General features: G+C 38.8%; 2 protein-coding genes and 1 pseudogene across 5 annotated transcripts in view; 2 read left to right on the plus strand and 1 right to left on the minus strand.

The window, feature by feature from the left end:
- LOC132162368 (probable CoA ligase CCL10) overlaps positions 1-132 on the plus strand; it is a 2,208-nt gene extending 2,076 nt beyond the window's left edge. The window contains exon 3 of the mRNA XM_059572606.1: positions 44-132. Within this exon, the coding sequence (XP_059428589.1) occupies positions 44-132 (89 nt within the window). The remainder of the gene's footprint in view (positions 1-43) is intronic.
- Position 133: 1 nt separating this feature from the next.
- On the plus strand, positions 134-3,745 carry LOC132191323 (probable CoA ligase CCL10; annotated as a pseudogene).
- A 353-nt stretch (positions 3,746-4,098) lies between these two features.
- Positions 4,099-23,574, minus strand: part of LOC132191321 (pentatricopeptide repeat-containing protein At1g11710, mitochondrial) — a 28,337-nt gene continuing 8,861 nt past the window's right edge. For 3 of the 4 annotated variants that reach the window (XM_059606275.1, XM_059606274.1, XM_059606273.1), the window contains exons 3-4: positions 6,067-8,372; positions 4,099-5,240 (exon numbers count right to left, since the gene is read on the minus strand). In XM_059606275.1, coding sequence (XP_059462258.1) covers positions 6,376-8,334 — 1,959 coding nt within the window. In that variant the 5' untranslated portion in view covers positions 8,335-8,372 and the 3' untranslated portion in view covers positions 4,099-5,240; positions 6,067-6,375. The remainder of the gene's footprint in view (positions 5,241-6,066; positions 8,373-23,574) is intronic. The other variant, XM_059606276.1, reaches the window with a different exon arrangement.

Here is a 23,574-nt window from a genome sequence, read left to right on the forward strand (position 1 = left end):
ATATTGCTAGTATGACTCATGTAGGGTCTAAAAATCTTTTCAGGTTATCATAACAATCCAGAAGCCACAAAGCTAATTATTGATGTACATGGATCCATGGGTACGCACAGGAGATCTTGGATATTTCAATGAAAAGGGACAATTATTTTAACGACGGTTTAACGCCAAATTCTAATCGAGCGGTAGATTCCCCGACACTAATTATTCTCCTGCACACACTTTCTTTGTTATTGACTCCAATCTCCCACATTTTCCCACTCCCCAAACACAAACACCCCATTCATGGCAAAATCCTTCAATCCCAAGACCCAAACCTACTCATCTCCACGACCGCCCATCCACCTCCCTACCAACCCCAACCTCTCCCTCACCTCCTTCCTCTTCCAAAGCACCTCCTCTTTCCCTTACACCGTCGCTCTCATTGACTCCGACACCGATGAAACACTAACCTTCCACCAGCTCAAACTCCACGTCTCCAAGCTCGCGCAATCTTTGCTCCAGCTCAGCATCGACAAACACGACGTCGTACTCATCGTCGCCCCCAACTCAATCCACTTCCCCGTAAGCTTCCTCGCCGTCGTCGCCCTCGGCGCCGTCGTTTCAACCTGTAATCCTTCTTACACCATTCCCGAACTCTCTAAGCAAGTCTCTGACTGTAACCCAAAGCTCATCATCACCGTTCCTGAGCTCTGGCACAAAATCAAAGAATTTAATTTACCTTCCATAATGTTAAGTTCCTCAAACTCTATGAAGCTAAAGTCAAATTCGAAGATTTGGTACTACTCTGAATTGATAAAATCGAACCGGCTTTTTGATTTATCGGCTAAGAATGTCAGACAGAGCGACATAGCCGCCCTTCTGTACTCATCAGGCACCACCGGGACGAGCAAGGGAGTGATTCTAACGCATAAGAACTTCATTGCGACGTCGTTGATGGTGACAGCAGACCAGGACCGACACGGCGAGCCGAGGAATGCGTTTCTGTGTTTCGTGCCGATGTTTCACGCGTTCGGGCTCTCGGTGATCACGTATTCGCAGCTTCGGAGAGGGAACATGGTGGTTTCGATGGGGAAGTTTGAGCTCCACAAGGTGTTGGGGGCGGTGGAGAAGTACAAGGTGACTTATTTGTACGTTGTTCCGCCGGTGATGATTTTGCTGGCGAAGCATATAACTGCGGTGAAGAAATACGACTTGTCGTCGTTAATGCGGATTGGTTCGGGTTCTGCACCTTTGGGGAAAGATGTTATGGAGGAGATTGCGAGGAATTTCCCTGGGGTTTGGATTACTCAGGTAATTTATTTTTTTTAAACGGAAATACAAAGTTATAAGTACAAACAAAAATTCTTACCGTCAGGTGTTATCTATGACTTCAATCTTTCACTAACTCAGCTATAAATATAGTTAAATAGCAAATCTACTTCAAGAAGACTAAATCTAAAACATGGGTAGTCAAAATTCCTAAAAAAATTTATTTGAACCAGCCGTGAGAGATATGCCGAAATTGCTGATCTAGTCTAAAAAAAACTCAAAAAAAAAAAAAAAATGAAAGGTAGAGAGGATAGGAGCGGGGAGTAGAAGGGGAAGGGGAGATCCCACTCTCAAAACTGTTTTATGAGGAGTTAACCTTGTGTGTTACTTGAGTAATGATGTTCTTCGATTACACAGTAAAACTTTTATAAATTGATGTAGCACAACATTGATTGGATATAAGATAAATTTAAATTTTGAGAAATTCAATCATTTTGTATCACATCAGTTTATAAAAATGTGTTTATAAGCTTAGCATTTTCTGTGCATTATTGGTAGTATTGTTTTGCAAGAAAGCTTCATCTTGATGTGACGTGCTTCATGTCTTATTCTGGCATGTATGCAGGGATATGGTATGACAGAAACATGTGGAACCATTTCAACAGAAGATCCAATGGAACAATCTCCACTCTCTGGATCAACTGGAACACTTGCTTCAGGAATCGAAGGCCAGATAGTCTGCACAGAAACATTGAAGCCTCTTCCACCTAATCAATTGGGAGAAATATGGGTTCGAGGACCTAACATGATGCAAGGTAGAAACTTTTAAATTTTCATAATAATTTTTTTTTGATGACTCTTAAATAAAAATATCACTAAATTGCAATGCTTTCATATATAGTAGAAACTCTCTTTCTTGTGATATAAAATAACTGAATTATAATGCTTTCATTGCTAAATCTCTTTCTATGTGGAATTTCGCAAATAAATAAACTTTAGGGTTAAACGCATTTTTAGTACATGTAATTTAAAGACTTTATTTTAAACCACTTCGGTTTCATATCGTATCCTAAATGGTAAAGATGGTACTTCTGTTCAACTTCCATCCATAGAATTAACAAAAATCCATGTGGCCAAAAGATGAGATGACACATGGCCATTTGCTCATTAAAAAAAAAAAAAAAAAACAAGATAACGTAATCTTGAAAATAATCTTATATCACTTAGTTTATTATTATATATTCCTTGTCTTATAGCTTCCATATTGCTAGTATGGCTCATGTAGGGTCTAAAAATCCTTTCAGGGTATCTTAACAATCCAGAAGCCACAAAGCTAACTATAGATGGACAAGGATGGGTACACAGGAGATCTTGGATATTTCAATGAAGAGGGACAATTATTTGTTGTCGACCGAATAAAAGATCTCATCAAGTGTTATGCTTTCCAGGTTACTTGTTTCTTCTATATTTCTATGAAATCATGGCAAAACTCTGTTGATTTCTTCTACTTATGTGGAGGAATATTCATTATTCCAGCCTCACAAATGAGCATGAATGTTTTTTAGGTGGCACCGGCAGAGCTTGAAGGGCTGCTGCTTTCTCATGATGAAATATTAGATGCTGTTGTGATACCGTAAGTAGGAGAATCATAGAGAATCCTTTTTCCCCTGCTGCTATTGCCTTTATCTTTGAAATTAACACTGCATCAAATCAAAGTTATATCTTAATTTCTATTTGTAGATTCCCCGACACTAAAGCTGGTGAGGTCCCAATTGCATATGTTGTTCGCTCACCAAACAGCTCGCTAACAGAAGATGATGTCCAGAAATTTATTGCCAAGCAGGTAAGGATGGGGTGGGGGGCCTGAAAAATGCTACAGCTAGCATTTATCTCAATCTTTTTTTCATATATCTTCACCTTTTTATTTTTTTTTAAAAAAAAAAAAAATTAATAATTGGATATGTAGAATCCACTAAATGAAGGTGTGGGCCCTACTTTTTATTTCCTATTTTTTTATTATTTTTCTTAGAGGTGTGTTTGCATGGTGATAAAGCACTTCCATCATATAGAGTGAATACTATGGGTCATTTTGTGACTTTTTTTTGGCAATTATAATTTCAAAGTAAAAAAGTTTTGATGAGTTTATTTTCCCTCTACAGGTTGCGCCGTACAAAAGATTAAGGGCAGTAACTTTTGTGAAGAGTATTCCAAAGTCAGTTTCAGGAAAGATTTTGCGAAGAGTGCTCATGGAGAAAGTCCAATCCAATATATAAAGGTACCAAGCTTCTCATAAAGCTCCTGCCCCCCTTCAAGCCTTAACCAAGGCAGTTGGTACTCACAGACTCACAGTACTCTTCCAATTAAGCTTAATGTTTATGCAATGACATGTATTTAGTTGGTCTGTTTAAGCAATCATGGAGAGGTTCAGAATGTACCGTCAACCGTGGGCTCTTATTGTTTTATTGTATATAATTGGAACAAAAAAAGATTAAATTCACTTTACCCGATTTTTCAATTCGAACTCCAATGCTTAAAAATTGACAATGTACCCTTAATGTTTCAAAAAATTTCAATTCAGACCCTTTGTTACAAATTAACATCTAATTGGACGAAAATCATCTTACATGCATCTTGCGTGGAATTTTAATGCCCTCTATTCTAATTTTGCCCTCATTAAAACCTATGAAATTACGTAATTATCCTTAATTTCAAAGATTTTAATGAAGATAATTACGATTATAATTTAAAATCTCAAATCACCCAATAATATTATCAAATTATAATTTCTCATAAAATCAAGGCTTATGATATAATAATCTCAAACCAATTTTCATACCTATAATATTCATGTGATCTCATAAATTCCTCATGAATAAATATCATTACCTAATATGAATATTACAATAATCTTTATCATCAAAGTAATCTCTTTAAATGAGGGTTTTAAAATATGGAGCGATACAAAGGCTAGGCTGTTGTTCCATGTCCATAGCATGTTTCTGCACTGTAAATCTTTTGTAAAGATAACAAACCTCCTTTCCAGAACCAACTTGCCGCCAACTTGCCAACTCTGCAGACTGAATTGAGATTTCCGACTGCCTCAAGCGTCAGACATCTAACCTTTTTCTTTCTTTTTTCTTTTTTTTTTTTAATTTGTTTTTTAAATTGAAGAAGAGAGATATTAAAGAGAAATTTAAATTTGAGGTATTAACACTAAATTTAGGATGATAAAATTCATTTTAGGTGATACCATCCCTAAATGGTTAACCTTCCACCCCTAGATTTTAATTTTAAATCCAAAAATAAATTGAGGCATTAAAAACTAAATATTAACTCATAAAAATTTTACAAAAACAAAAATAACAAAATCTAGCAGGACTAGGAAGAGAGATTTTTCTACAAATTTTTTTTTTTTTAATAAAACCACGTCTGACTTTGACAGACACTTGTCTGACTCTTGGCAGCCTGATAGTAAGACTCCGGCAGATTTGCACTTTCTTCTCCTTGATTCATATAACCGCCGCTTCTCCTTTTTTGTTGCATCCTGCTTATATGACCTCTGAGTTCCAAGGGCAATGCGCCACTGTCGAGGTAATAAGGATGGATCTCTATGTGGGACAACAAATCACCACACAGACATCCACTCTAATTCATCACCAGTTACAATGTTCGAACATCCGATTACCGTCAATTTCTTTCGACCAGTCAATGTTATGAAATGTTAGATCGAATAGTCAAGAATGCTTATGAGAATTGCTTGGGAATCCATTGATAGTTACTTTGCCATCCAATCAATTTAATTAGAGATGCAGCCACAACTTAAGGGTATATTTGTTATCTAAAAAATAAATCTGCCTAAGATGACTATCAATTCGAATGAGAAGAGAAGAAATCAAGATAATTTATCATTGTTGTGCTCAAGATTGTTGAGATACCTTAATGGGATTTTCTGGCGCTTTAGATGAGCGGCGATTCTTTTGCCTAACAAAAATCTGCAATAAAAGAAGAACATGTAAATTAAAGTGGCCCACTACTGCTCAATCATGACATTTATGTTGATGAACTACAACACATCTCATGTCTACATGACATTTTCTTTCAGAACTTGTAAGAAGTAACAAAAAGAACTCCTCCTCTACTCATAAGGCGCATGAAACTTTAAAACTGATTGCAATCATTATTCAAAAAAAAAAAAAAAAAAATTATCATATTCACATCCATTACCAAATGAAAAAACTCTTAAAAAGTAGCTCTACAAAATATCAAATACACACACTCAGCCAAAAAAAAAAAAAAACCCACCTCTATCAGCAATGGTTAACCAAACAGCTAGTGATGGGAATAGGATGTATTCAATGGATAACTTGTGCCACCACCAATTGTTCCGATGTGGAGACAAACGAAGAGGGGATTGGTCAGGACTGTGGATTCTTAGTTTAATAAACAGCAGGTTACAGGCAATGAAGGCTTTAAGGCGGAACCAGCCCAAACGTTAATGAGCTTAAAAGGTGCTTTTAATACTTAAAAAATTTCTTTCAAGCAAAAAAAATGTTGGTTTGGTAAAAAGCTTTTTTTTTTTTTTTCTCAAAACTGCGTTGTAGGGGAAGCTTGAAACTGAGGTTTTTTCTACAAAGCTCTTTTAGGCTTTTTCTATAGACAAAAGCTTTATTTCCCAACACAATCCCAAATAGGTTCTAAGTAGCGTTTCTAATCCTAAAAATTATATGGATTAAGAAACTTATACACATGAAAGTACTTTAATGAAATACATTACCAAAGCTATCAAGGAGACAATACCGGAGTTCAGAAATACATTACCATATTCCAGATTAGCAGCTTAAGTCTCTCATGAATCTTTGCCTTCCATAACTTATCCCGAGCTTTGGAGTCAAGAGGAACATTAGGTGAGGGACTCTCTTGGAGGACATTGTACACCGATTTAACCGTAAAATTACTGACCGGAATCCAGAAGATCATTATCATCAGTGGAACTTCGAGAAACATGAGTATTGAAAATATTTCCCACCCAGCTTTGGCCAAAGAGATGAGTAATCTTCTTTTCATCCCAAGAACTGAGGTTGGGAAGCAGTAGAGCTGAGGATTAATCTTCCTCTCTCTGTCTCAAGTCTACGGATGGTCTTCGAGAAGAAGTGGTCTAACAATGGCATTATATGTTTGTCTATCAGGGATTACTCCCTCAAGCATCATCTCATCATGCAATTCAATCACCTCCTCTGGACCGCGATACTTACTGAAATGGGTGACAAGAGTTGTGTACGTTATGATATCAGGAACAATTCCACGCAGAACCATCATCTTCATAAGGTCTTTTGCTTGTTCAAAACACCCAAACTTGCACAAGAAGTTGATTAATGTATTGTAAGTAACTCTGTTTTCAAAAATCCCCACCTTTCTCATTTCCAAAAACAATGTAAAAGCCTCATCAGTCTTCCCACTGAGGCAATAGCCATTTATCAAAGTATTATAGGTTATGACATCAAGTACACCCATCCTCTGTAAAATATCTATCAAAAGTTTCGCAACATCCATTGATGCCAATTTGCATAATCCATTTATAACAGAATTGTATATTACCAAGTTTGATTTTTCTTCCACCTTTATCATTCCATCATAAACCTGAACTGCACCGTCTACATTCCCTTCCTTGCAGTACCCATCAATCAAGCTACCATAGGTAACAAGGTCAGGCATTAAACCGTGAACAAACATACTGCCCAACAGTTGCTTGGCTCCTGCTAAATTATTGTTTCTGAACATATAATTGATGAGAATGTTGTGAATAAAAGCATCTGCAATGAGGTTCTTTTCAATAATCTGGTTATTAAGTTTAAGAGCTTCAGTCACATATCCATTTCTGCAAAGCCCCTTCGCAAGGATTGAGTAGGTAAATTGATCAGGGCATATACGCTTATCAATCATGTCAGACAATAGAAAAGAAGCTCCCTCCATATCTCCTTCCTTATAGAGCCAATGGATGACTGTATTGTAAACAACAGTATTAGGAATCAAGCCCCTCTCCACCATTTCATTACACAACTTAAAAGCCTCATCCAAACTCCCTCCTCTTGCATACCCATCTATCAAAGTTGCGTAGGTCCTCTCATTGGACTCAATACCCATCTTAGTCATTACATTAAGCACTTCTTCCGCCAATGCTACACTCCCAACCTTGCAAAACCCATTTATGACACAATTGTAAGTTACTGAATTGGGTTGTACACACCCCCCTGACATCACTCCCATCTTCCTCACAAGCTTCAAGGAAAGTTCCAAGTCACCCATCTTACAAGCTCCATCTATGATCATGTTAAAAGTAACAATATTGGGCCAAATTTTGTTCTTCAACATCCGGTAGAATGCTGAGATTGCCTCAAGTAATCTACATTCCTTACAAAGAGCATGAACAACCAAATTGAAAGTATTCACATTTTCAATATACCCATATGAAATAATTTCCTTATACAACTTCCAAAATCTATCAATCTCATTCAACTTCAAAAGGTGACCCAAAAAGTTATTCCAAGCATGAATTGTAACCCAAACACCCTCCATTCTCAGCTTCTTGATGACTTCATAAGCACCATCAGTGGCCCCAAACTGAGTGCAAGCCCTTACCAATGCATCAAACACTGCCGGACTTGGATCACATCCTTCATAACTATTAATCAACCCTTCCAAAATCTCCAACGGAGGGACACCACTTTCACACATTAAGTTCCGCATAATAGCCAAGGCATCATCAAATCTCCTTGAGTTGACCAACAATTGAATTACAGTGCAACAAGATTCCAATGAGTGTGAAAATCTCTTCTTCTCTCCAACCCAATTGTAAAACTCTAAAGCTAACTGTGACGAGTTCCGAAATTTCTGAATGACACGGCATACTAATGAATTGGTAAGGCTCGGAGACATTTGTTCCAAGAGTTTCCATCTCCTCTGCTTTAAATTAACACAAATTGCTCTAAAGAAAATGTCCTCGGTACTTGGATTTGAGAAGTGCTTACCAACGTGAAAAGCTCTGCTTATGAGAGTACCTCTTTTGGGTAAACAGAAACTTAGAAACATAGAATGCCTAAAACCCAGTTCATCCGATGGCCTAATACCTGCAATAATGATCAACGCAATGGAAAATCAAATTACTGTAGCGTATAATTCGATATCCTTTCTATCTTATATCTTTATTGAAGTTTTATCTTTTAAATCAATTCATTTTTGTGCTGACTTATGTTTCTATATAGTGTTTTATCTACCTTCAGAGTGGTTTAACGAATTGAATGAATGACCAAATCTTTCTTATGTTTCTGCATAGTGTTCTTAAGTCTACTTTAATAATGAACGAACTTATTCAACAAACCCGCAGATATAAGACCATTCAGAGAAAAAAACACTAACTGAGAAAAGAGAAGTTCATGATAAAGATATGACCTTCCCATAAATAGTTTCAAACCAAAAGCCACATAATTTACACGTGTGGCAGTGTAATCTACAGATATAAGACCATTCAGAGAAAAGAACACTAACTGAGAAAAGAGAAAAGTTCATGATAAAGATATGACCTTCCCATACATAATAAGCCAACAATCTTTGGTGCTGTTGTGCTTTGCCACTTCTTCAAGAACGTGAACCTTCAGATCTGAGGCCATTTTTCAGTCAAGTTTTGCTTTAGCTAGGCCCATGTTTGGCTGCTGAGTACCAAATTTTCTGCAATAAAAATGTTAATATAAGTAATTTTTCCAAAATTATGTTTTTCCTGAATAACATAAAACCAAATACACATATAACTATACAATCAGGTTTAAGTGAACAAACCCATCCCAGAGTCAACTACAATTCCGGCTTGCAACTACAAAAGATTCCATTTTCCGCCGGCCAAGTGCCGGAAACAGCAAGAAACCATAAACAACAAAACACCCGACAGACTAAAAGGCAGTTTGCTGCATACCCACCAACCACAAAAGACACCATTTTCCACCGGCCAAGTGCCGGAAACAGCATGAAACCATAAACAACAAAACACCCGACAGACTAAAAAGGCAGTTTGCTGCATACCCACCACAGGAACTTGCGCAAAAATAAGTACTTTACTCTTCTTCTAGACAATTGAACACAAGAAATTTGGTTTTGAAAAGAAAAACGAGCGGAAATTTTGGACAAATTAACAAATACCCATGAACGATTTACCTTAATAGAGTCAAGTCTAAGAAGCAAATCCATGACTTTGTGACAAAGCGCGTCAAAGTCGCTCTCTCCCTCTCTCTTTCTCTCACTCCGTGTTCTTTGAAAGAAAGAAGAGCGAAGGAATAGATGTTGCGAGTGTCGGCAAAGAGAGGAGAAAGTGAAAGAAAAAGAAAAAACCCTACCACCGTTCGTTCGCGGAATAGCTATTCAAGTAGGAAAATGAAGAAGTATTACTAGAAAATCAATCCAAAGCCAAGAATCTCGCTCTCTGAGCTCCTCTAGAAACTTTGCTTCTCCTCCTTCCTTTGAACTTCAGCCTATTCCAACCTTTCCATCATGGATCCCCCACAAACAAAAATGGAATCTCTCATTGCCCAAACTGAAGCTCTATCCTGGGAGGACCCCTCCACCCAGTTAGAAACCCTCCCCCTCAAGCAAGTAACTGATGAATATCTTCCCCTTGTAGGGCATATCATTTCTCAGAAAACTCATAACAACCAATCTGTTAATGCTTCCCTCACCAAAGCCTGGTCTTTTGCCGTCCCTTTCTCCTTTGCAGTGCTCGGACCAAATCTCTTTCTTTTCAAATTTTCAAAACAGGAGCATATCACCAGGATTCTAGTTCAGACCACCTGGAATGTCAATGGTTCCCTCCTAGCTCTTCAAAAGTGGTCTCCTACTGCTACAATAGGAGAACTAATCCTGAAAGAAGTTCCTTTCTGGATACAAGTGCATGGGCTGCCACTATGCAATATGACATCCAGAAATGCAGTAGCCATTGGGAAAGGATTGGGCCATCTCCTGAAAGTTGATGAGGTCAATGGCGCAACATCAACTTTTCGTAGCTACCTTAGGATTCTGGTAGAGATAGACTCTTCAAAGCCTCTGAATCCAGGGTTCTCTTTTGCAAGACCTGATAGTGGAGTTACTTGGGTGAGCCTAAAGTATGAAAGGCTTGACGTTTACTACACTGAATGTGGCTTGATTGGGCACAAACAGCACACCTGCCTAACTCCTCAAGCTGATAGATCACCAGCCAGGTACAAATCCTCCCTCAAAGTCAATATGCTCTCCAATCTCCTTCCCACTCAATCCTATGAACATCGTACAGTAAATACAACCCTACAGGGTTCTTCTCACGAGTTAAGCAGTGGCCATGAGTCAACCCAGCTCCAAGCTAGTCAACCTGAACACTCCCTCAAGCCTATGTCTAACCTGACATACCATTACCCCAAGCCCTCCTCAAACACGCCACAGTCAGCTCACCACCTATCACAAACAGCCTCTCCTACCAAACATGTCAGCAATCCCACCTCCACTACTACAGGAAACATGGACATACCCCTTCACATCCCATTAAATGCTCTCTCTATTTCTCAAAAACCCATTACACCACCTGTCAACAACAAGTTGGATATCAACCAATATCCTGAATCCTCCTTAATGGACCTTACTCCTCCCAGGCCCATTATAGCCCACTTAGACTTCTCCGCCCAACACCTTCAGCCCAAGTCTAATCAAACCCTCTCTCCTGTCCCAACGGAATTAACAGACACTGATCATTTGGTCACTCCCGCCAAAAAAATCCTCACTTCAACCAGAAAAGCTTCCCATGCCCCTAAAACTCCCTCTCTCACTATCTCGGATAAAAACCAGCTCTCTAACACCAGCTCCCCCATTTCCTCCCCCAGCTCTCCCTCCTCCTCTCCAAAGAATAAGAAAAGAACAAGATCAAATGTTTTGCTCACCCCCTCAAAAAAAGGTCCTGGATCTCTCACTGACCAAGAAACCCTCACACCCCAACCAAAAGACTATCCTATGCCCTTTGCTCCAGGTCTTTCTGGAAAGACCCCAGCTAGAGCAATGTTCAAAGCAGCTCGCAAAGGAAAAAACAAAATGGTCATAGCAGGGGAGAATGCTGAAGTTGATGTAAACTTGAAGGGAGGCTGTGTCAAGCCTCCCCAGCACAAATGAAGATCCTTTCTTGGAACTGCAGGGGGCTCTCCAGGCCTGCTGCAGTTCGTAGTTTGAGGGTGCTGATCCGTGATCACTCCCCAGATGTTCTTTTTCTCTCTGAAACCAAAACTCCCCCTCCCCAAGTATCTGCTACTTTGAACAGACTTGGCTTTTTTCAGATGTCTCAAGTTGCTGCGTGTGGTGCTAGTGGTGGATTAGTTGTTACATGGAGGACTGGTGTGGATCTTGATTGCTTCATCACAAACAAGAACAACATCTCTGCATGGTGTTACTCTGATCCACCACATCCTCCTTGGATTCTCTCTTGTATCTATGGCCCCCCTTACAGAAATGACAAGCAGGCCTTCTGGGATTCTTTCACCTCTGTTGGTGAATTTTTTGAGGCCCCCTGGCTGTGTATTGGAGACTTCAACTCCATTTTGAACCAGTCAGAAAAACTTGGTGGTAGACCTGTTGTTAATTCTGGCAACTCCTACTTCAGAAATTTCATTAATCAATTTGGTTTGATTGATCTTGGGTTTGCTGGAAACCCCTACACCTGGTGTAATCACAGACATGGTCCTGATATCATTAAAGAAAGACTAGACAGAGGTCTAGCATCCCCAAATTGGACCCACTTACACCCCGAATACTCCCTCCTTCATATTCCAGCTTTCAACTCTGATCACAATCCCATATCCCTAAACACAAACAACCACTCCTTTTTCCTCCCTAGGCCTTTCAGATTTGAGGAGTTTTGGTCCAAAGACCCCTCTTGTGGGAAGGTGATAGAAACTGCTTGGAAAGCTCCTGTTTATGGTAATCCAGCCATCTATCTTCCCAAAAAGCTCAAACATACCAAAAATGCTCTGTTGAAATGGAATGCTTCTCACTTTGGTAACATCCAGAAAAACATAAAGGCCACTCTTCTTAAGCTTGACCAAATTCAGCAAACCCCTCCTTGCAATTTCTTTGTTGATAAGGAAATACAATTGAAGCTTGAGTTAGAGCAGCTTCTCAAGCATGAAGAGACTCTGTGGCGTTCTAAATCCAGGGGTTCCTGGCTGACTTGCAAAGATCTTAATACAAAATACTTCCACACCTCTACTATCATTAGAATGAGGTCAAATGCTGTCAACTTTCTCAACACAGATTCTGGTGATTGTGTGTCCTCAAGGGCAGATATTGGGAGATCTTTCACCAATCACTTCACCTCTCTTTTTTCCACCTCTAACCCCATCATTGAAGTTGAAATGCTGGACCTCTTTTCAAAGGTTATCACTGAGGAGGACAACTCAACCATCTGCTCCATTCCCACTGAATTGGAAGTAATTCAAGCTCTGGCCAGTCTAGGATCCTCCAAAGCCCCAGGTCCTGATGGTTTCCCTGCCCTCTTCTACAAGAAATACTGGAGTTATGTTAAGGATGATGTGATGAAATTTATTTGGAACTTCTTCATGAATAATCACTTGCCTAGGGAGCAAAACCACACTTTCTTAGCCCTCATTCCAAAGGTTAGTGGGTCTCATACTGCTCATCAATTTAGACCTATAAGCCTTTGTAACATTGTCTACAAAATCATCTCAAAAATCTTGGCCAACAGATTAAAACCCCTGCTCCATAAATTCATCTCCCCCAACCAGTCGGCCTTCATCCCCAAAAGAAATATCCAGGATAACACCATTATGGCCCATGAGCTTCTTCATACTTTTAGGAGCAAGAAAGGTAAAGGGGGGTTTTTGTTTCTAAAAATGGACATGGAAAAGGCCTTTGATAGAATGGAATGGAATTTTCTTCTTGCTATCATGGAGAAACTGGGTTTCTGTTCAAACTGGATCACCTGGATTAGAGCCTGCATCTCTTCTGCTTCCTTCTCCATTCTCTTAAATGGCAGCCCCTTTGATTTCTTCTCCCCTGAGAGAGGTTTGAGGCAAGGAGATCCTCTCTCTCCTTTCCTCTTCATCATTGGCTCAGAGGTCTTCTCTAGACTGATGTACAGAGAGGAATGTGCTGGTGCTATCAGAGGTTTGAAGATTTCTAGAAACAATGCAGCTATTCATCATTTGCTGTTTGCTGATAACCTACTCATTTTTGGCAGAGCCAACCTAGCTGAAGCCACTAGCATAAACTCTTGCCTTGAGAAGTATTGTAGATGGTCTGGCCAGAAAATTAACTCCTTCAAGTCATCCATCCGTTTTAGCAAAAACACTAATCCTTCTTTAATCTCCTCCATCTCATCCATATTACCATACACTTCCAACCCAGCAAAGTCACTTTACCTTGGCCTGCCTATTCTGATGGGAAACTCGAAAAGAGATGCTTTCAACTTTATCCTTGACAAGGTTTTAAGTAAGATGGAGGGCTGGAGAGCAAAAACACTATCCCAAGCAGGCAGACTGGTTCTTATCAAATCAGTTGCTGCTACCATTCCCTCCTATGCAATGAGTACATTTTTGCTTCCCTCTTCTTTCTGCTCTCAGCTGGATAGGAGTTTTAAAAACTTTTGGTGGGGTTTCCCTCCTGCAAAGTCCAGAAACCTCACTCTAAAAGCTTGGGACACTTTATGCATTCCAAAAGACTTGGGAGGTTTGGGAATCCGGAAGATGAGAGAAGTTAATCTTGCCCTGGTTTCTAAGCTAGGATGGAACCTCTTATGCAAGGCAGACTCGATGTGGGTGGCCCAACTCAGAGGTAAGTATCTTCACTCAAACTCTATTCTCACCCCCTCTCCCCTTTCTTCTTCCTCTTGGCTGTGGAAAGGCATCACAAATTCCATTTCTGTCATTTCAAAAGGTGCCTGTCTCAAAATTCACAGACAATCATCTCTCCCCATCTGGAGCTCCCCGTGGATTCCCACTCTAAATTCTTATATGCCCATTCCCTCTCCTCATCTGATCCAGCCTCTCCCAAACCTTTTGATCACTGACCTCTTCTCCCACACCTTAAATTCCCCTGAAACCTACTGGAACATCCCCTTGATAAACTATCTTTTTGATTCCTCTAGTGCTAGGGAGATACAGAAAATCAGGATTTCAAACTCTCCTTCTGAAGAGTACATTTGGACTCCCTCCCCCTCTAGTTTGTTCACATCAAAATCTGCTTACAAGCTCATAACCACCCCAAGGATCTCCATAGCTTCCTCTCCTCTAACCCCCACCCAATGGAAAGCCCTTTGGAAACTAAAGCTGATGGATAGACTAAAATTATTCCTATGGAAAGTTGCTTGGGACATTGTCCCCTCCAAGACTAGGATCAATGCTGTGTTCCCCATTCCCCAGGCAGACTTAATCTGCCCCTTATGCAAAGTAGAAGAGGACTCTCTTCATCACCTCTTCTTCAGATGCTTTTTTGCTAGAATCTCTTGGAGATCTTCCCATTGGCCTCTTGATTCTCTGAAATGGTCCACTCTTACTTTGCCAAATTGGATTATCGGTATTCTATCTCCTAACAAATATTTTGGTATCCCCTTAGTTGACACTCATCTCTTCCAAATATTTGCTATTGTACTGTGTGATTCTCTTTGGTTTGCCAGGAATCAAGCTATTCACAATGGAGTTTTCCCCAAAGCTTCTAATTTTGCTGACAATATCATGAGGCTCTCCTTAGAACACTATGCAGCCTGGAACACCACCTCTCAACCAATGAAAGAAAGCTGGAATCCCCCTCAACAAGGCAGTTACAAGGTCAACTTCGACATTGCTACTGCTGACCATTTCTCTGTTCAAGCTGCTGTATGCAGAGATGCTAATGGCCAAATCATCAAGACCTTGTATCAATTCAGCCCCACCTATGAGCACGCCTATGGAGAAGCTCAAGCAGCCCTGCTGGCTGCAAAACTGGCCACCTCTTTGAAGATAGAATCCTTTGTTTTAGAAGGAATTTCTGATATTGTAATTTCCTCTTTGCAGCAACCTACCACTGTTTTGGATTGGCAAATAGCTAGCTTAATTTCGGATGTTATTTCTCTTATTCCTTCCTCCTCTCACTGGGAGGCAAGGAAAGTTAATAGAAGTGCAAACTTCTGCGCCCATTACGTGGCATATTGGGCCGCAGCTAGAGTTTTCTCTGGCTACATTCCCACCTTTTTTTCTCCTTTTTCTCCCCCCATTTCCATCCCCATCTGTAGTGGAAAAGATCCACCTCCCACCCTCCCCTCCTTGTGAGGGATGTGTTTTTTGTGTTTGTAGTCCGCTTGGTTTTTCTATGAAGCAGTTTGTTACCAAAAAAAAAAAAAAAGAAGTATTACTAGAAAAAGAAGAAATTTGAATGAAATAATTATTCAATTCTTTACCTCCATTCTTACCTGGGTGGCTGTAGCTAGGGCTGACAATTTTGACGCGACCGGTGAGTTTGATGTGAATTTAACATGTATTGAGTTTAGACTTATCGGGTTCGGGTCTTAATCAGGTCAATCGACTAAGACCCGATTAACAATCATGTCTGGCAAGTCGACTCAACGGGTCAACCGAGTGACCCGCCAAACCCGTTTTTAAAAAAAAAAAATCTAAAAAACCCTAAAAACTAAAGCCCCTACGTTCCTCACCCGAAACAATTCATTGCATCAGTGATTTAGCGACTGCCCCAGCAGAGCATCGGATCATCTCTAGTTAATGGCGGGGATGGCCCTAGGAGAAATCTCCATCCCATACCATGTTTCACCTATTAAAATATATTAAATATTATTTTTACAAAAATAAATAAAAACTAAAAATAATATAATAATGTTTTTTTTCAATTTTTTTATATGGCGCAGGGGTGGCGGACCACCGAGAACCGTTACCTTTGGGTGGTGGCGATCCACCCGAAGGGCCATGGGGGTGGCTTTGGCAATTCCCAGCAGGCCACGGGGTGGTGCTTTGGCCACCCAGAAAGGGTGGCCCTTGGGGGTGGTCTGGTGACCCTTGGGCCACATAAAAAAAAAATATATATATATATATATATTATATTATTTTAGTTTTTATTTATTTTTCAAATAAAAAATAATATTTTAATAGGTGGGACATTTGGCATGAGAATCTTGCCATTAACTGGAGAGGATCCAGAGCCCCCAAACCCATGCCACACCTCTCTCTCTGTCTCTCTCTCTCTCTCTCTCGTCTATGAAATTCTCTTCATCATCTTCCACACCTCTCTCTCTCTTTCTCTCTCTCTCGTCTCTGAAATTCTCTTCACCATCTTCCACACCTCTCTCTCTCTCTCTCTCTCTCTCTGCACTCTCTGTCTTCGAGTCTCCATCTTCGGTATCACGATTCACTCCTTCACGGTATGTCTCTCTCTCTTGCTCTGATTTTGTTTTTCATTTTCTGTAGTATTTTACTTTTCATTCTCTCACAGTCTTCCGTTCCGCTCATCTGTCTCATGATTCACAGATAGATCTAAAGTGGAAAAGAATAATTTATTTTGCTACCTTTAGTTTTGTCTATTTGAATCAATTACTCCATGTTAATTCTGGAGTTCTTCTGTGCTATTTGTGAAGTATTGGTTGGTTGGGAACCAGTTGCTTTGTCTTGCCATGATTTTTTGTATCAATTAGGTTTCTCAAATCTAATTGGACATTTTTATGTGAAGACAGCATACATCTTGGTCGTTATTTTTTCAAGCTTATGATTTCCACTTTGCTTGTATGATTGAATGCTAGAATAATCTTAATAGCTTCAAAAATCTATTTTGAAATTTTTTTCTTCAACACTCTGTTTTCTTTATAACCAAATGGAGTGTGTTTGGCTGCAGTGCCTAAGAGTTTTGGTTTGTGATAGAATTTTCTATTTGGTTCCCTATTTTGGCACTTAACATGGATCTAGGTAACCCAGTCAATAATCTAAAGATGAAATTCTCAAACCTTAAAATGTTTAGGGAAGTTGTTAGGGTGTATAACCTTAAGAGGGGGAAGGACATTAGATTTTAAAAAATAAAAAAAAAATAAAAAAAAATGAAAGCAGCAGGTGCATAGCGGTATGTAGAGATGCCAAATGTAAGTACCGGGTATATGCAAGAAAGATGCTTGATGAAGACTCATTTAAAGTTAGATCTTTACAGGATAAACACATTTGTGGTCATAAATTCAGAAATAGCATAGTCAACTCAAGTTGGATAGCCAATAAGCTAATTGAGAAGTTTAGGCTTCGGCCCGACATGCCTTTGGATGTAATCCAATATGAAGTGAAGAATAAATTGAGTGTGGATGTAAATCCAAGCATGATGTATAGAGCTAGGAGTAAGGCCAAATCTGGACAGACCAAGCCCAAATCTGGCTCCAAAATTTGGAAGAATGTATGTTTCTCTGGCAACCATGAAGAAAGGCTTTTGAGAGGGTTGTAGGCATGTCATAGGGGTAGATGGGTGTTTTCTAAAAAGACCATTCAAGGGCCAACTCCTTGCTGCAGTTGGGAACAATAACATGTACCTAATTGCTTAAGTGGTTGTTGAAGCTGAGACTAAAGACAGTTAGATGTGGTTCCTTGAAACCCTAGTGTCTGATCTTGGTACCCATGATAGGCATGCTAGGCCTACATTCATTTCAGATTGTCAGAAGGTAAATTTTTTGTCACACTTAAAAGTATTAATTCAATTTGTTTGACTATTGTACGATACTTAAGGTATTATTATTATTATTATTATTTTGCAGGGTCTTATGCCAACTTTTCAGGCTGTTATGCTAGTGGCTGATCACAGGATATGTGTTAGGCATTTATATGCCAACTTTAGAAACATTGGGGGACATCGAGGATTGGCACTAAAGGATCAATTATGGGCTGCAACATCTTCATACACGGAGTATGATTTCAATGGTCATAAGGATGAGTTGAAGAAAATGAATAAAGATGCCTACGAATATTTGAACAAAATTGACCCTACTTCTTGGTCTAAGGTACGGTTTAGTGACTACCCAAAGTGTGACCTGCTAGTAAACAACATCTGTGAATGTTTCAATTCATACATTCTGAAGGCTCATGACAATCCCATTTTGACCATGTTGGAGATGATAAGGAAGAAGTTGATTAGGCAATATCAAAATAAGAGGGAAGGGATAGAAAAATTGAATGGAAAGCTATGCCCTAGGATTGCTGCAAAATTGGAAGCAAATGGGTTAGATGCAGTGGATTGCATTGCGCAGTATGTTGGTGATTTGATGCTTGAAATTACTTGTCCGGATAATAAACAGTTTGCGGTAGACCTTGGTAGAAGGAGGTGTGGCTGCAATCAGTGGAAACTTACTAGAATCCCATGTCCCCATGCAGTGGCTGCTATACTTTCCGATTGTGGGGAACCTGAGGATTATGTTGATGAATGTTTTACTATAGAGACTTAGAAGAAGGCATATGCTGCAATTATATACCCAATGCTTAGTGAGGAACTGTAATGATTCCGATGGGCAAGTCAATTAACTAGTAATTTATTCCATAGTTCGTCTTCTAACCTTATCCCTCACAGGACAAGAGGAATTTTAACCTCACATAGACGAGAGACATCGCTCTAATACCAATTGAAAAACGCTTAATGACTCCAAAACCCCAATTTATGCAGAATTAACAGATATTAATCAATATACAAATAATTCAAGCACCAAAAATGTGTAAAGCAATAAAGTAATCAGACACAAATATTTTGTTGACGAAGAGGAAACCTTTTAAAAAATAATTTAAAAGTAAAACCTCTCTAGGGCAGCAAAACTCAGGAAATTACTATCAAAATATTATCCAGAGATTACAGACACTAGTAACACTTACAACCATTTGCAAGACCTTGACTCTGTAAGATCGACACACCTACAACTCGTCTCCTTGCTCACAATCTTCTTCAACGTGATTCTCCTTTACCGAACCCTTCCGATAGACATCTCAATCAAGCACCACGAAACTAACAAAAATCCTCTAAGAGGAATAATCAGGCTCACACAGATTTTCTTCCTAAGCACAGCCTCTCACGAAACTTGGGGTAGAATTTCGTACATCTCTCTCTCTCTCTATAAAGATGTATATAAACCTCCGACAATACCCTAGACCTGACACACTAAAAATCACGTTTTGGAGAGTAAAACTTACGGGGTATCCTGACAGGTTAATGGGTTTTCCGGGCAGGGCCTTGCGAAGCAAAAACTGAGTTTTTGGAATTGTTGTCCGAACATGGGGAAGGCCTGTCCGAACAGGGCATGCAATGGGTGACACCTGCATTATGGAAATATTGTCCAGCCTTGATCAATAGCTCCGATCGATGGCCATTGGTGGTCCGATTGAGCTGAAACTTTGTAGGGATGTTCATGACACGTGAATCCTTATTGTGAACGGTGGAGATTGGATTCTAAGCATTCTATACTAGTGTTTGAGCCCTATGGACAGCAGCCTCTGTATTTTGGAACCGAATTAAGCCAACAAGATACTAACAAACTTATTTTTGGGGAAAAGAGATTTCATTTGTTTTGAAAAAAGAATTTATGAGCACATTAGCATGTTTTCTGTGAGGCATGATGTTTGAACTTAAGCATGTTCCTTTTGAGATTTGGTGGATGATCTATTCAGTGGCGGAGAGACAGGGGGCGACCCAGGGGCGGGCGCCCCTAGTAAAAAAAAAAAAAAGAGTAATTTTAAGTCAAAAGTTGGAAGATGCCCCTAGTAAAAAATTTTAATACCCCTCCAAAATATTTTTACCACCTTAAAAAAAAAAAAAAAAAAAAAAAATCTCAAGTCTCAACAGCACACGGCAATACACTTATACACCAAACAAAAGAAAAAAAAAAAAAATTATCTCAAGTCTCAACAGCATACGGCAGTACACTTATACACTAAACAAAAGGCAAAAAATAAAATAAAATAATCTTATCCTAAATCCCTAACCCCTCTTCGGCTCTTCCAAACTCCAACTTGAACTTGTCCTGCTCCTGCGGCTCAAGCGTTGACTGTGCAGCACGCCACTACCCATCAACCTTGAATTGCTTAGCCGCACCAGTGCACCACCGACATTTTCATGCCACGGCTCGACGGCCGCCCACGGTGATAACCCATCACTGATCTTCGTTCTTTGTTTTCTTTGATTGATTTTCATGAACTTTGTTTCATTTTGGTTTATGGGTTTTGTTGGTTTAACTCATTTGTGTAACATGGTGATTTGGTTTTTGGTGGTTTAGAACTCAGAAGGAGAACTGGAGAAGGGAAAGAGAAAGAAAGTTTGATTGTGTGTGTGAGTGGTGAGAAGCAGAGGGATAAGGATAAGAGATTGATCATTGGTAGTGGTGCCGCAGTGGGGACTTGGGAGTTGGGAGAGATGGGAACTTGAACTTCAGAAGAATCAGAACTTGGGAACGGGAAGGCTGTTTCATGTTTATGTTTGTGAGTCTGTGACTACACTCTTGAAGCCAACAATTAGTGACAAAACTTGAATTGGGCTCCACACTCCACTTTTGACTGACTCTGTGACTGTGAGTAATGAGTATTGCTTAACTTGCTTTATGTTTATAAATATATTTGGTTCCTAGAGACACGAGATACATGAATAATTAAGGCATCAAATTTATTTGTTTGTTTGTTTTTTTTTTTTTTTTGCTACTCTCCTGAGTTCTGACCACATGATAGCTTTGCTTACTTTTACTAATTTATATTTGGCCCATAAAAACGACAAGACTCAAGAGATACTTTGTATATTATTCACAGTAGTTAATTTGTTTTTAGTATATAAATTCAATGATATCTTTGGCCTTGGCTTTAAAAGTATCACCTACCTTTGGAACCTTCCCCACTAGAATATATGCATCAGTTAGGCTACAGATTTACAATGATAAGAAAGAGGACAAATTTTCACTCCCAATAAAAAAGAAAATAGAAAAAAAGAAAAGAAATACAGACTACCAAAGCTGCTGCAATGATGATGAGGTTGAAAACATTACAATCCCCTTATAATGAATCAAATGTAGGGGATAAGGGTATGAACCTTTCAACATCTCTCCACTCTCAGACATTCCCATGGGGAAGGTGATTAGGCATCTTTAATTGGGCAATTTGCAAACTCTAATATGATTGTCTGAAATTTATGGAGCTTTTTAATTGTGATATATCTCTTATTTTCATCATTTTGTTTATCTTATTCTAATAAAAACAATATTGTTATTTTTTTTTTAGGTGTGTTTTATATATTTTGGGATTTTGTCAAGCATCAACGAGTTTCAGAAGATTATTGCCAATCTCAAGTTTGTTCTTTTTATTAATTCATTTTAGGCTAATAGCTATCGGAATATGCTAATAATTTTATTATAATATTATTAGAGACTTAGAATATGTTTCATTAGACATGAATTGTTTAGTATGAGAATAAAAACTAATAGATAAATAATTTTCCAGGTTTCTGAAAATTCTTAGATTACATTATGAGCAAGCCAAAAACAATTGATGCATTTTTTAGGAAAAAATATGCTGATTCAATTCTAGAATGTCTTCATCGACATCCAATCCTCAAACTTTAGCTCCTGAGCAACACCCTTCTAAGATGCCAAGAATTGAATCTCAAGTAGTTGTGAGTCAATTGACATTTCTACTCTACAACATGATCCCGGGTTACGTCCTCAAATATGGGAATATCCTGTTAATCAACGGGATGAAATTAGATGTGCTTATCTTAAAGCCGGTCCGAATAGGTTCATTCCTTCTAGTAGTTCTGGATACCCGTTTTCAGGAACTGAAAAAAAACCGCCGAAGATTTCAATCATCTTGGTATAAGATGTTTGATTGGTTATAATATTCTGAGGATAAAGATCCTGCTTATTGTTTACCTTGCTTTCTTTTTGCTAAAAAGCCAACGGGGCGGTTTGGAGGTAGTGCATTTACTATTGAAGGATTTCGCAATTGGAAGAAAGTTAATGATGGTACGAATTGTTCTTTTTTGGTCCACATGGGAAATGGGCCATGTTCACCTCATAATAATGTTGTTAAGTGTTGTGACAATTTGAAGAATCAATCTCAACATATTGATAAGGTGATAGATAAGCAAACTTCGGGAGAAAAATTGAACAATCGATTGCGATTGAAGACTTCAATCGAATCTATTCGGTATTTAGCATATCAAGGATGTCCTTATAGAGGTCATGATGAAGGTCTCGAATCTAAAAATCGTGGCAATTTTCTTGAGTTGATAAAACTTGTGTCCAATTTCAACGACGATGTTGCTAAGGTTGTTTTCGAAAATGCTCCACAAAATGCAAAATATACTTCACCTCAAGTCTAAAAAGATATTTTACATGTCTTGGCAAAAAGAGTGCGAGATGCAATTCGTGAAGAAATTGGTGATTCAAAATTTTGCATTATTGTTGATGAGGCACGACATGAGTCTAAGAGAGAACAAATGGCTATTGTTTTGAGATTTGTTAACAAATATGGTTTTATACAAGAACACTTCTTTGATATTGTCCAAGTTAAAGATACATCGGCATTGACTTTAAATAATAAAATATCTAATGTTCTTTCTCAAAATTGTCTTGATATTCAAAGTATTCGTGGACAAGGGTATGATAATGCTAGCAATATGCGTGGTGAATGGAAAGGATTGCAAGCATTATTTCTTAATGAATGTTCTTGTGCATATTATGTTCATTGTTTTGCACATCGATTACAATTAGTATTAGTTGCTGCATCTCGAGAGGTAACTGTTGTTCATGATTTCTTCTCAAATTTGAATTTCATTATCAATGTGGTTAGTGCTTCATGTAAACGTCATCGTGATCTGCAAGATGCTCAAGAAGCAGATATCGCATATTTGATAGCCATTGAGGAACTTGAAACTGGAAAATGAGCTAACCAAATTGGCACTTTGAAACGAGCTGGTGATTCTCGTTGGGGTTCTCATTTTTATTCTATTTGTAGCCTACGAAGGCTGTTTAATCCTGCTTGTTCAGTGCTTGAAAAGATTATAAAATGAGGATCCACTTACTCTCAACGTGGGGATGCGGAAGCTGCTTATGAAATAATTACATCATTCAGATTCATATTCATTTTACATTTGATGAGGGAAATCATGGGTACCACTAATTGTCTTTGTCAACATTTGCAACAAAAATCTCAAGACATCTTGAATGCTATGCAATTAGTTTCTAATACAAAAGTACTCCACCAAAAATTGAGAAATGAAGATTGGGATAATTTTCTTGAGAAAGTAGTCTCTTTCTCTAAGAAATTTGAAATTGACATTCCG

The sequence above is a fragment of the Corylus avellana genome, chromosome ca9 (genome assembly GCF_901000735.1).
Source record: "Corylus avellana chromosome ca9, CavTom2PMs-1.0".
Classification (NCBI taxonomy): domain Eukaryota; kingdom Viridiplantae; phylum Streptophyta; class Magnoliopsida; order Fagales; family Betulaceae; genus Corylus; species Corylus avellana.